Source organism: Rasamsonia emersonii, assembly GCF_000968595.1.
Source record: "Rasamsonia emersonii CBS 393.64 chromosome Unknown ctg1118621760062, whole genome shotgun sequence".
Taxonomy (NCBI): Eukaryota; Fungi; Ascomycota; class Eurotiomycetes; order Eurotiales; family Trichocomaceae; genus Rasamsonia; species Rasamsonia emersonii.
Genome location: NW_013563225.1, coordinates 1 through 12,105, shown reverse-complemented (window position 1 = coordinate 12,105; position 12,105 = coordinate 1). Strand labels below are relative to the sequence as shown.

Below are 12,105 nucleotides of genomic sequence, written 5' to 3'. Positions count from 1 at the left end.
TCTGTTAAGTATATGTATGTATGTATGTATGTCATATGTCCCGTATATTAATACAAGCGATATCTTTAATAATAATTAGATAAGTTATTTTTTTTCTTATTCTGAAATTATAATTGCAACATACCCTTACTTAACAGTGATGGCCTTTCTCTAGATAGAGATTTTTCCTTTTAAAAAAAAATAAAGGTGTTTTTTTGTAAATGACATTTTATTTATTGATCCCTACCTAGGCAGTAAAAGTAAGTAACGAACGAAGTAAGCCAAGATTCCTACAGTTAGTTAGATCTTCTTCTAATAGGTATCTTTCTTTTTTGTCTGCTTTGTACTGTACGCTTATGTTGTGTTTCTTCCACGCTAGGATGATTGATTTCACCGGCTTTCTAGAAGGGAGGTATAAAAAACCAGCAAAGTCCGCACCTCGCTCAAATAAAAACAAATCACATCCTAGAGAACAATTGGTTAGATACGTATATATAAATAAGATGACTACGACATACCGATCAACCGGGCTGAGACCAAGCAGCCTCATGCCGTTATACAGGACCTGCCTGGCCGACTCGTACAGCGCCATGCGCGCCTTGGCCACCTCCGGCTCGCTGCCGATGACCTTCAGCACGTCGTAGCCCGAGCTCAGGATGTGCGTCATCCGGAACAGGTACGTCAACACCGTCGTCGGCTCCAGCGTCTTGTACGTGTTCAACACCACATCTGGCCACTGCGCCAGCAGACGCACAAGATCTGTCGCGTGCTCCTCCGTCAAGAGGCTCAGATCGGCACTCTCCAGGTCCTCCCGTTTCAGACCCGACTTGCGCGTCATCGAGCACAGACGGGCGTGTGCGTACTGCAGGTAAGGACCCGTGTCGCCTTCGAACGACGTCATGGCTTCAAGGTTGAAGTCGTAGCCATTCACCCTAGAATTTAATCAGATAAACGTCCCATTCGCGACGGGTGAAAAAAATGAAGAAGTCGGACATACCGCTTTCCAGTCATATCCTGTACCATGACCGCAGTAATACCCAGAATATCGGCCGTCTTGTAAGGGTCTTCGACCTGCTCGTACTTGGCCGTGTTCTTCTTCATGACTTCATGCATCTTGTCACCGACATCTCTCAAGATGTCGTCCAAGAACTTCACAGTCCCTTTCCGCGTGCTCATGCCTCGCACCATGCCAAAGTTGACGTGCTGGCAACGAGCCGCGAGGTCCTTGTAACCCATCAGCTCCGTAACCTTGAAGAGCTGCGCCAAGTGCAGATCCTGCTGCGCCGCGACAACATAGATCATCTTGTCGAAGTGGTATTCCTGGTCACGTTCCAAGATGGCACCGATATCACGGGTGAGGTACAGAGGCGTGCCATCCTTGCGAACAATGATCGCCTTTCCGAGCTTCTTCGCTCCATGCTTGGTGAAATCGACAATCACCGCTCCCTCGGAGCGCTCTGACACGCCGGCCTTCTCCATAGCCTCATACGCCGCCTTCAAGCTCTCAGGCTTGATCTGAGACTCACCGGAGTAGACATCGAAGTCGATGTTGAGACGAGCGTACGTCTGCTTGTACTTTTCAATACTAAGATCACGGAATCGCTTCCAGAGCGCAAGAGCCTCCGGGTCGCCGTCTTCCATGCTCTTGAAGTACCGACGGGCCTTCTCGTCCTCGCTCTCGTCAATGAGCTTCTGTAGCTGATTTTCGAGCTCCGTCACGTCTTCGTTCTTCTCCTTCTTGACCTTGATCTGCTCCCTAAGCTCCTTGATCGGACCCTCCTGGTTGGCGACATCATTGTTGATCTTCACGTAGACGTCGAACAGGTGGTTGATAGGATCCTTGGTGAGTTCGGCTTCGTTGCCATATTTCTTATATCCATTTGCCAGCAGCCCATACTGCTTTCCCCAATCTCCGAGGTAGTTCATCCTGATCACCTCCCATCCGGTAATCGTGTACAAGTTGGCGAGGAAACCTCCGATGATAGTGCTGCGCAGGTGGCCAGCATGGAAGGGCTTCGCAATATTGGGAGACGAGAACTCGATAATGATCCGCTTCTTCCCCTTCGACGGATCAGACGGGTCACGCAGACCCATGTTTCCGTTGGTACCATAGGTCGTCTTCTCCTTCAGAATCCGGCCCAAGACGGTCTGCGTCAGGGGCTGTGGTTTGAAGAAGAACTGCAGGTGGGACCCAGCCGGCGTCGGAGGGTAAATAAGGTCAGACGGGGGGAATTTCTCGGCCAGCTCAGCGCATAGGACTTCCGGCTTCTTATCCTTGATTTGTAGTGCCGGAACCTGGTGACGGGGGCTGTCAGCATTGCGAAAAGTACGTTTCTCCTTGCAGACATGTCATTCATACCGGAAGCACAAGGTCGCCCTTGTCCAAGGTACTCGTCCATGCCAACCTCTGATAGATCTTCAGCGGGTCAATTCCCGTCGCCTGACCTAAGTTCTCGGCGATATGCTCTCGATAAATGTCGACAGGGTTCAAGGACGGGAAGCAGTTAGGGAACTTGGACTGTTCGGTGGTAGAATGAAGGGACAGACTCTCGATCGCCGGAACAGCGGTCGACGCCTGGCCCTCTGCAGGGCCCTGCGAACCGGAGCTCATGATTGTGCGACGGTCCCGGTTGAAATCGCGGGGCTGCGCGCGTAGGATGGTGTCGAGACGAAAACCACGGCGTTGAAAGGAGGAAGTCCGTGATCGCTGAATGCAGGAGAACTGCGCAGAAAGGGAATTGACTGTAGGGCTGGCAAACTGCCAGTGCTGCAAGAAGGCGTCTGAAAGTCGCCAGGCCCCGCTCAGCAGATGGCGGCCCATAAGCGGAGAGGGATCGAGTCAGAGGCGAACTTTTTTTTTTCCTTAATTCGATCAACCAGTCATCCATACTGCCCAAGGCGGTGAAGAAGGAGGGGTGGAAGACCTGCCACGTGAGAAGCCCTAGCCCTGATGTCTGCTCACGTGACACATACTATGAGGGCAGCAGATTCATGAAATACGCCCACTCCTGATTAGTGGGAGATAAAAAATGGACAAAATTGCAGATTGGTAAGGGATATGCATTGTGACCCGGTTAGGACAGAATATGACAGAGAATATGGTACGAAACCCGCTGGGAAGTAGATCCACGGATAAACTATATATTCTGCCAAATGCATACGCGTACACTACATAATATGGCGAAAGGTTATGAGGAATAGAATGGGAACCTACTCGAAAATAGGTAATAATAAAGCCATATAGTATAGCAGTACACAGACCAGGATATATTTTCTCAAGCGTGTTTAAGTTACCGCTTCGTGACGTCAGTCAGGTACCGCAGCTCTATCTACTAGAACATAATTTCTACGCTGTCGATAGCTGGTCTCCAGAATATGTCCCTCTGCGTATTTCTATTTTGTATTTTTGCCAGCGTCCACGGCTCTATCGTGCGACTCCGCGATCATGGGTAAAAAGCGCCAGTCCGAGATCAGTCGGTCGATCTATCGAGCGCTTCTGCGCGACCCGCACCATGTCCACAAGAAGACCGTCCTCGCCTTTATCCTGGCCTTCTTCACGATCTGGCGCATCAGATTGGTTCGGCTGTCCGCTGAGCTGTTTCGACAGCTCCGGACGGAGGTGTGGAACATCGACGAGGAGGAATACAAGCGCTCGTTCCACTGCGAGAAAGGCCAAGGGAGGGTAGAACCCATGGGGGATCTGGGCTATTCTGGCTCTGTGGGTGATGCGTGCTATCTATCTTCTGTTTTACTTGAAAAAAAAAAGAACAAACTTGAAAGTGGTTAATATATGTGTTCTGTAACAGACGTTCTTCAGGACAGCCAACTCGAAATTCCTCATCAAGAGCCTTCCTCGACACTTTGAGCACTCCTTCTTCGAGGAGGAACTCCTACAGCCGTATTCCGACTACATGAGCAGCCATCCGGACTCGCTTCTCGTGCGCATCACCGATTTCCTGGTTGCGCCATACTGTACGCTCGGTGCCATGTTGAAGTTCGTTCCGACGCATCATGTCATTATGGAAAACGTCCTCTGCGACAGACAGGCCGAGCGCGAGGGGGACAAATGGGAAACGTACGACCTAAAGCCGATCGACTATTTCTATCCTAAGCGGGACCTTCTCCCCGAATCGCTGAGGAGTGAGAGCGTGATGCGGAAGCCATTCGACGTCTTTAACGACAAGATCCGAATCACGCGGGAGCAGTACAGTGACTTAAGACAGATGATTGAGGAAGACACAGGCTTCCTACAATCGGCAAACACGGTCGATTACTCGCTTTTCTTGGTGCGTTTCCCAGCGCACCTGCAGCCTGGCAATACCAATGTGCGCACAAGTCAATGGCGCGCAGGCGTCCCCTCGACTGATGGAAAATGGAAGTATCGCACCGTGCTGCTTGATTTCTTCTGGGCAAAGCACACGTTGCATGCTCAGGCTTTGACCACTATCGTGCAGACGTTCAATGTCGTTGGGCGTAAGGGTCCGATGACCATCACCACCACGGCCGAAGAGTACCGCCGGAAGTTTCTTCAAATGATAGACGGGTTGGTGGAGTTACAAACAACAACATAGAGTACAATTTACGACAGTATATTACTAATATCTATAAATTAATTTGTTTGGCGATGTTGATGTAACTTTTCTATTGTCCTTCAAGTGACATAACCCCTAGATCCGTCATGGATCAACACAAAGTCTACCGAAAAAAGACACCCGGCAATCTCGCTGGAATCAATCATCCCATAACGTTGAATTTAGATACAACGCGAGAACCCTATATCCACACAGAAATTGAACGTATCGTAGAGTCAACTTCACAACAGCGTTGACAAATAGGCGGCAACAACCATCTTGCTGAACCGCAGGATAGAAGATAACACCGCGGAAATTGGAACAACCCAGTCTCGACGCGTTACCTCTCTTGGGAACGCATTGATTCCCAAGTTTAGAAGGCGAAGACCTGATCTTCGAGTTTGCTGACTGGCCTTGCCTTGGCGTATCCCAACGATTCGGTAGCCTTCTTCATAGCGCTCACCATCGGAGGCGGACCACAGAGCAGAATCTTGACATCGGGGGCGGGCGCAGGGAGATGTTCCTGAAAGATGATACTGGTTAGACTCGACTTACTTACACACAGAGGAATCTCAAGACCTCGCGCGGACATGGAACGACTTACCTTGATCATGTCCGCAGTCACGAAACCCACACCGCCCTGCCAGCCCTCGGGCGGGTTGTTCAGCACGTAGTAGACATTGAAGCCGTCGTCTTCCTTCGCAAGCTGGTCCAGCTCGTCCTTGAGCAGGATATCTTCCGGGTTGACGTTGGCAAAGATCAGATCCACCTTGGTGGTGTCGTTGCCGCCGTTCCTCGGTCTGCCGCGAATAATGGCCTTGATAATCTGCAACATGGGCGTAATACCGGTTCCACCCGCGATCATACCAATGTGGCGGGCCATGTTGGGTGTGTAGACCATTGCTCCCTTGGGGCCCTTCACCTTCATTGTCTGCCCGATCTTCAGGTTGTCAAGGTACTTGGAGATGTTGCCCTGCGGATACGTCTTGACGAGCAGATCGAAGTAGCCTTTCTCGTTGTCAGACGTGATCGGAGTGTAGGACCGAACCACCTCCTTCGGCTGACCAGGGATCGTAGCAGCAAGAGAGATGTGTTGCCCAACGGGCAGGCCAAGGATGTCGGTGGGACGAGGCAGGGCGAAGCGGTAGATGGCGACATTGTGGGACACCATAGTCTTTTCCTTGAGGACAAACTCCTGGAACTCATTGGGATTCAACACCTTGCGCGGACCTAACGAAAGCAATGGAGCAGTCAGCGCAGTTCTTTCGACTTCGCACAGAGGCTAAGTTGGGGAATTCACGTACGATTGCTGAAGACCTTCCAGGCAGAAAGGACCGCTGCCACTGCGACAGCATAGGGAACCCATTCCAGCTTGACAATGGAGGTGCCTGCGATGAGCAGGACCGAAGGAATAATGATCCCGTTGATGTTTTCTCGAGAGAAGAGCCCGCTGCGGAGACACGACAGTCAGCATCCATTGAGTGCAGTGGACGAGCTCAGATTTCGACTTGTGACAGACCTCATCTTGGCTAGCTTACGTCCGTAACGGAGGCGAGGACGGGAGACAAAGAGGGAAAAGAGAAGTGATTGCGGACGTCGTGTGTGTAGGTAAGGGGAGGGAGTTATCTCGGCCTCCGGGGTGCAAGCAAAGCCCAAGCGTCGGATACCTCCCTCCGACGCTAAACGCTCCCACCAGGCGGTAAATCTGCAACTAAGTCTCCAGACTCCAGAACTGCGAGCGTTGGGAAGCGAGATCCATTCCCGGAAAAGCTACCCGAAGGTGCGATTCCCGACTCCTTCGACTCCCCGCAGACAGCAGAGACAGAGGGGCCCCGAAGTAACAAACAATAGACTCTTACCTAAGTATCTCTTGGCCAGTGATACAGGTTTCCCGTTCTGGGTTTTATCTACCTGGCCTATTACTCCGTATCAGATCCGGTGATCCCTTGACAGCGCTAACTAGGTCCAATCCAGCTTCCATATCTTGCTCAGATAATACTGCTTTTGTTATTCTATAGAGTGACGTGACAGGCAATTGTTGGAATGGGTTCTCCCTCCGCTCACGAACCCCCACCTTTCAATCTGACCGAAGTGGACCGCCAGGTGCTGTCCCAGACCGACGAGGAGTTCGTCTACCATGACTGGGAAAATCTGAAAGATATTATCGGTAAGAGAGATAACGATTTTTGTTTACTGGAAGAGATTGCTTTTTATAAAACATCTAGTCATTGCCTGCCCCTCATTCCATTCTCTCCTCTTTTGTGTTTCTCCCCGCAATCAGATCTCCCCACCTCTCATGGCCTTCATCTTTGTTTCTTCTGTCGCCTTCCGACTTCTTTAGCTATGCCATACCGAATATAAAACTGACTAGTCTCCCCCACATCAGCTCGGAACGATCTGGGGGCTCTGAAACGGAAGCCTTCCGATCTGGTCCGATACATCGCCTGGTCGAACAAAATCAAAGCGGAGTATGGCAGCATCACCAACTACATCTGCCAGGAGCGTCTGCGGTGGCATCAACCTAGTTCCGCAGCGGGGAGTACCCCGGTAATTCCGTTCAAGAACCCAACCCCCTTTGCCGATCCGGCAGACTTCAAGATCCTCCGCAACGACTGGCCCTATGGCGTTACGCCAGACGTCACCCACCTCGTCGTCTGGTCCAAGACGCCCATCGCCGTGAAGCCTGAAAATGGCGATGTCACGGACGAGTCTCGCGCGTTGATCGAGGACTTTGTCACCCGGACCTTCGTCGCCCGTCTGGAGCGCGACCCGCATTTCTCAGACAAGGCCAGAAACCATGTTCTATGGTTCAAGAACTGGGCTGCTTTGCAGAGTGTTCGCAGTTTGGAGCACATACATGTCTTGGTGAGGGATGTGCCGGAAGACATCATCACTGAGTGGACCGGAGAGCCAGGAATCGTCCGGTGACAGTTGACAATCGCACAAATCATCACGTATGTAATGATATAGACACAATAGGTATAAATATATTATGGTAGACTTTGAATACAAATAAGAAGTGAAAGTCGAAGAGATTTCACTATTGCACCCATATACATACATTCATCCATCCCATCAAATCAAGCGAAGGCGAGTAAACTCAGAATAGTGCATAACTTCCAGGAGGGTAAAAACGAAAAAGGAGAATAAAAACTACAACAGGCGAATTAGCAGCAAGAAAAAGGAAAAAATGGAATAAAAATAAAAATAAAACGATCAGCAACAAGCACAGCGCCCCCCTTTCGCACAACGGAAGAAAACAATAAGCCCTAGCCCGTTCGTCATACCTTCATACCGTACACATAGCCCCTTAAACAGCAAAGAATGAGAAATCACAGATATCCGAAAGACGATGACAACAGCCACCCTCTAAGTCTTCTGCTCCTCGACGAACTTCAGGGCTTCCTCTTTCGACACAACATCGATCGAACTGGCCTTGTTCCGGAAGCTAACGCCGTAGCATTTCTCCGCCACGTGAAGCATCTCAGGACGGAATGTGGTGCAGATGAATTGTCCGTTGGTAGATTCTGAGATGGACTTCAGCATCTGGGCCACCGCTGTGCGGTATTGCGCGTCCAGATTGGCGTCGATTTCGTCGAAAAGATAGAATGGTGCCGGGTCACAAGCCTGGATAGCGAAGACCAAGGCAAGAGCACACAGACCTAGATGGATAGATTTGTTAGTCAAAAGCAAAGATCTAACAGTTCGAGCACGGAGGGGAATTGCATACTCTTTTGCCCACCACTGAGCTGCTGAATCCGCTGCTGCTCGTCGTGCTTGCTGTTGAAACTGACACTGATGCCCACGCCAACGTAGTTTTCAACACTATCACGGCGATCTTCGTCTTCAGACTCAATCTCGTTGTCCTGTCGAAGTGCCCGATCCGTCTTCCGCTGGATGATCAGACGGCCCCGGCCGGTGGGAACGAGCTTTTCAAATATATTGGCGAATTCACGGGAGACCTGTTTGAATGTTCGCTCAATCGCTTCGTCCTTTCTCTGATCCAGCACCGTAATCAACTCATCAATCGACTTCTGAGATGCATCCAGCTCTTCTCTTCTCTTAGTCAACGCCTCACGTTGCTTGGTGAAATTGTTGTACTGTTCAAAGGCCTTTTTGTTGACGTGAGAGTACTTTTTCAAGGACTCGTTAACCTTATGTAGCTTCTTCACCAGAGTGTTGGAATCCACGTCCTTATATTTGGTAAATGCCTCGTCTGGCAAAACGCCCAAATCACGGATATTGGCGCTGCACTCTGCCGCCTGCTTGGTCAGTGCAGCCTTCTTCTGCATGCTCTTCTCCATCCTCCTCTGATGCTTCTCGATGGACTTGGCAAGGGCCTCCAGTTCGTTCCGTATCTCGGCTTTGCGGCGTTCCAACTGAGAGATCTGCCCATTACTCTGCTCAATCGAGGCATCCACCTGTTGGAGACGCTGATTGATCTTCTCCAAGGCACTGCTGAGCTTCTTCATCTCTCGTTGGCTCTCTTTGAGGTTACCCTGGATGGCATCTTCTCTTAAGTCAAGCTCTTGGCTGCTAAGCTGGTCGAGACGCGGATACAAATTCTCTCGCAGTTCAACTTCCAAGACCGACTTTCGAGCCTCAAGCTCACTGCGTCGGCTAGAGAGCTCTGAATATTGACGTCGAAGATTCTGTACCGTAGAGCCGAGAGTCTCCAACTGTGCCTCTTCTTCGGCCGTCAGCGCCTTTTGGAACGGAGACGACATCTCTGCCTCCAGAGCATTAACCTGACTCTCTAATGCGGACAGATTTGCATCAAGATTTCGGAGAGCTCGTTGTTTGGCATCGAGGTTGTCGTTTCTGTTCTGAAGTAAATCGCGTTTGCTCCTAAGCTCTTGTCGCATTGGCCCACTGCTGCCCTGGACTTGCTGTCTCCGCTGCTCGAGCTTCTGTAATTCACCAACAGCTTGGGTGATAATCTGATCCAGCCTCTCTAATTCCTTGCGAATCTCATTTGCACGATTCTTCTTGGCTTCATATTCGTCGCGCCATTTTGCGAGATTCTTCACAGCCTCAAGACGCGACTGCCTAGAATCGTGGAAACCACCAGTCAAGGCACCCCGCTTATCAGAGCGATCACCCTCCGGAGTGATGGCGTTCACACCATGGCTTCTGGCATACTGTGACGCGACTTGCAGATTCGGGCAGATGATTGTCTTTCCAAACACGTGCATGAATGCCTTCTCATAGGCAGGGTCAAACTGTAACTTCTCAATCATGGGAATAGCATCGCTAGCCTTAGGCAGGTTTACAGTACGAGGCTTTAGTCGGTTGAGAGGCATAAATGTGACCCTGCCAGCTTTCTCCTTTTGCAGGACCTCAAGAACTTTGGTCGCGGTGTCATCGGTATCAACAACGTAATGGAAAAGGCTTTGGCCAGCGGTAACCTCAACAGCCGTGCGGTATCGGTCATTCACTTCAAGCAATTCGGCCAAGGTCCCATAGACACCTTCGAGGTTGTATTGGCGCTTGATCCTGCGAACAGCAGCAATTCCACGACTCGTGTTATTATCCATCATTTGTGATAGATTCCGTTCGGCTCGCTCGACTTCATGAGAGGCATTTGCCAGCACCGAGTCGAGTTTCGCTTCCTCTCTCCATAGTTCCCTAATATCCAGTAAGTAAAACGCACAACGAATGTTAACTGAAAGTGTGACTCACTTTCTCTGGTCCATAAGGCGGTCTCTCTCATCCTTGGCAGCCTGTACCTCTTGCTCGATAGATTGCATCGCATCGCCCCTGCCATCAATCTGTTTGCGGAGAGATTCGATTTCAGGCTCCAAAAGAGCAATGCTGTTCTCAAGCTCTTTGATATCCTCGCTGGTCTGCGCCCTGACAGCCTTGACAGACGTAATGGAATTCCTAGTCTCCTGAATTTCCTTCTGGAGCCATTTATCTCGCTCGGACTTGTTTCTGAAACGGGAATTCCTTCCTTGTTTGGCATACAGCCGCTGGCGTACAGTCTCTGCTTCGTCCAGCTGAACTTTGACCTTATCCTCCTGTTCCTTGGCGGCGTTGAACCGAGGAATCAGCTCTTGAAGCTCACTTTCACGTTTCTGGATGGCTTCTTTGACAGATTTGAGATCCGTATCGTGGCGTGCCTTCGACTGCTGCGCGGCAGACTGGCCATCTGCCAGGGCCTTCGCCTGCAATTCCACCTGAGCCAAAGCTCGGGAGGTCTCGCGGCGCTCGTCTTCTAGCTGTGCTTTGTCCACTTTAAGGAACTCGATCTGCTGCTTGCATTCGGCAATTTCCGCGTCAATCTGAGCCATTTCTTTCTCCCCCTGAATAAAATGCTCTCGATTCGTATCTGTGTCCTCGACACCTGTCTGCCTCTGTCCTTCAAGGGCTTCAAGGGCATTTGCAATTTCTGCCTGCTCGCGCGAGTAGATTGTGTACTCGAGACATCTCCTCTCTCGGTCTTGCTCCTGGTAGTTCCGGAGTTCGTCCTTTTCCTCCTCGAGCTCCCGAAGCCGCTCGTTGATGTAATCTAGGAGCTCATCGATTTTGGCTCTCTTGTTGTTGGTTTCGTTCATAATCTTCAGAGACTCCGCGCGGCGTGCCTCATAAACCTGAGTTCCAGCTACTTCCTTCAGCAGCATCAAGCGCTCCGAATCTTTCATATTGGTCAGAGTAGTCACACGGCCCTGAGGCACGATGTAATACGGGTTCGATCGCGAGAAGCCGGCGGACTCTAGCAGGTTCATGACATCGGCCTTGGTCGCATTCTTGTGGTCCAAGGTGTATTCATCCTTCTTGAGTCCTATGGTTCTGCGGAGAACCACCTCTGGCTTTCCCGTGGGGAATCGTTCATCGGAGTTATCGAAGATGATCTCGACGTATGCGGACATTACGGCAGAACCGGAGCCCTCCTGCTCAGTGTCAGTTCTGCCGTCGCTCACAACAAATGGCTTCAGCAACGTACGTGCAGAAGAGCCTGACGCTCTTCCCTTCCCATCTGAGTATAGGCATCGCTGAGAACAAACCGAATGGCAGCGAAGAAGTTACTCTTCCCTGAACCGTTGCGACCGACGATGACATTGTGCTTCGGCGAAAAAGGTTCGATGACCGTCTGGTCCTTGTAGCTGCCATTCAAGAAACACGGTCAGCATCACACATCGCAGCTTGTGCTTAGCAGGAGACTCTACAGTAACGCACCTCTTAAAGCCTTGGATGATGATCTGCTTGATATACATCTTGACAGAGACACGCGCAGCGCGACGGAGGGTCCTTTAGGGCGATTCCAGCATCACTGGATGGCGATCAGACCCAGATCAATTGCAGCACTCCAGGCAGGCTGTCTGAGATCGATTGCGACACTGGAGCACCTGAGAAGAAGACCGGTTGATGCTTTCTTTGCGACCGATTGCTGCTGGTTCGCTGAACGCGTGGACGGGCGTGCTGGTGCTTGCAGTCTCGCTCACGCGTTTTCCGGCCACACCGCCTAGCCGAAAAGGCCAAACCCGTCGCCGCTTTTGCTGCGGGCGCTAGCAGTGCGGGGCTTGCAAGCGGGCACACATGGCCCTCGACGTCA

The 12,105-nt window shown here is 50.9% G+C and overlaps 5 protein-coding genes across 5 annotated transcripts; 2 read left to right on the top strand and 3 right to left on the bottom strand.

The window, feature by feature from the left end:
• Nucleotides 1-222: 222 nt before the first annotated feature.
• T310_3284 (Arginine--tRNA ligase) lies at nt 223-2,590 on the bottom strand (the record flags this gene model as incomplete). Its single annotated transcript, XM_013473823.1, has 4 exons — nt 223-226; nt 498-911; nt 977-2,274; nt 2,339-2,590. 4 exons carry the CDS (start codon nt 2,588-2,590, stop codon nt 223-225), a joined length of 1,968 nt encoding a protein of 655 aa, XP_013329277.1.
• Nucleotides 2,591-3,424: 834 nt separating this feature from the next.
• On the top strand, nt 3,425-4,550 carry T310_3283 (uncharacterized protein; the record flags this gene model as incomplete). The annotated part of the gene is made up of 2 exons (XM_013473822.1): nt 3,425-3,697; nt 3,786-4,550. The coding sequence occupies 2 exons, from the start codon at nt 3,425-3,427 to the stop codon at nt 4,548-4,550; spliced, it is 1,038 nt and encodes a 345-aa protein (XP_013329276.1).
• A 373-nt stretch (nt 4,551-4,923) lies between these two features.
• Nucleotides 4,924-6,074, bottom strand: T310_3282 (Cytochrome-b5 reductase; the record flags this gene model as incomplete). The annotated part of the gene is made up of 4 exons (XM_013473821.1): nt 4,924-5,073; nt 5,155-5,780; nt 5,855-6,000; nt 6,070-6,074. The coding sequence occupies 4 exons, from the start codon at nt 6,072-6,074 to the stop codon at nt 4,924-4,926; spliced, it is 927 nt and encodes a 308-aa protein (XP_013329275.1).
• A 519-nt stretch (nt 6,075-6,593) lies between these two features.
• Nucleotides 6,594-7,573, top strand: T310_3281 (uncharacterized protein; the record flags this gene model as incomplete). The annotated part of the gene is made up of 3 exons (XM_013473820.1): nt 6,594-6,717; nt 6,922-7,415; nt 7,550-7,573. 3 exons carry the CDS (start codon nt 6,594-6,596, stop codon nt 7,571-7,573), a joined length of 642 nt encoding a protein of 213 aa, XP_013329274.1.
• A 660-nt stretch (nt 7,574-8,233) lies between these two features.
• T310_3280 (Chromosome segregation protein SudA) lies at nt 8,234-11,767 on the bottom strand (the record flags this gene model as incomplete). The annotated part of the gene is made up of 4 exons (XM_013473819.1): nt 8,234-10,178; nt 10,233-11,443; nt 11,497-11,656; nt 11,730-11,767. 4 exons carry the CDS (start codon nt 11,765-11,767, stop codon nt 8,234-8,236), a joined length of 3,354 nt encoding a protein of 1,117 aa, XP_013329273.1.
• Nucleotides 11,768-12,105: the final 338 nt, after the last annotated feature.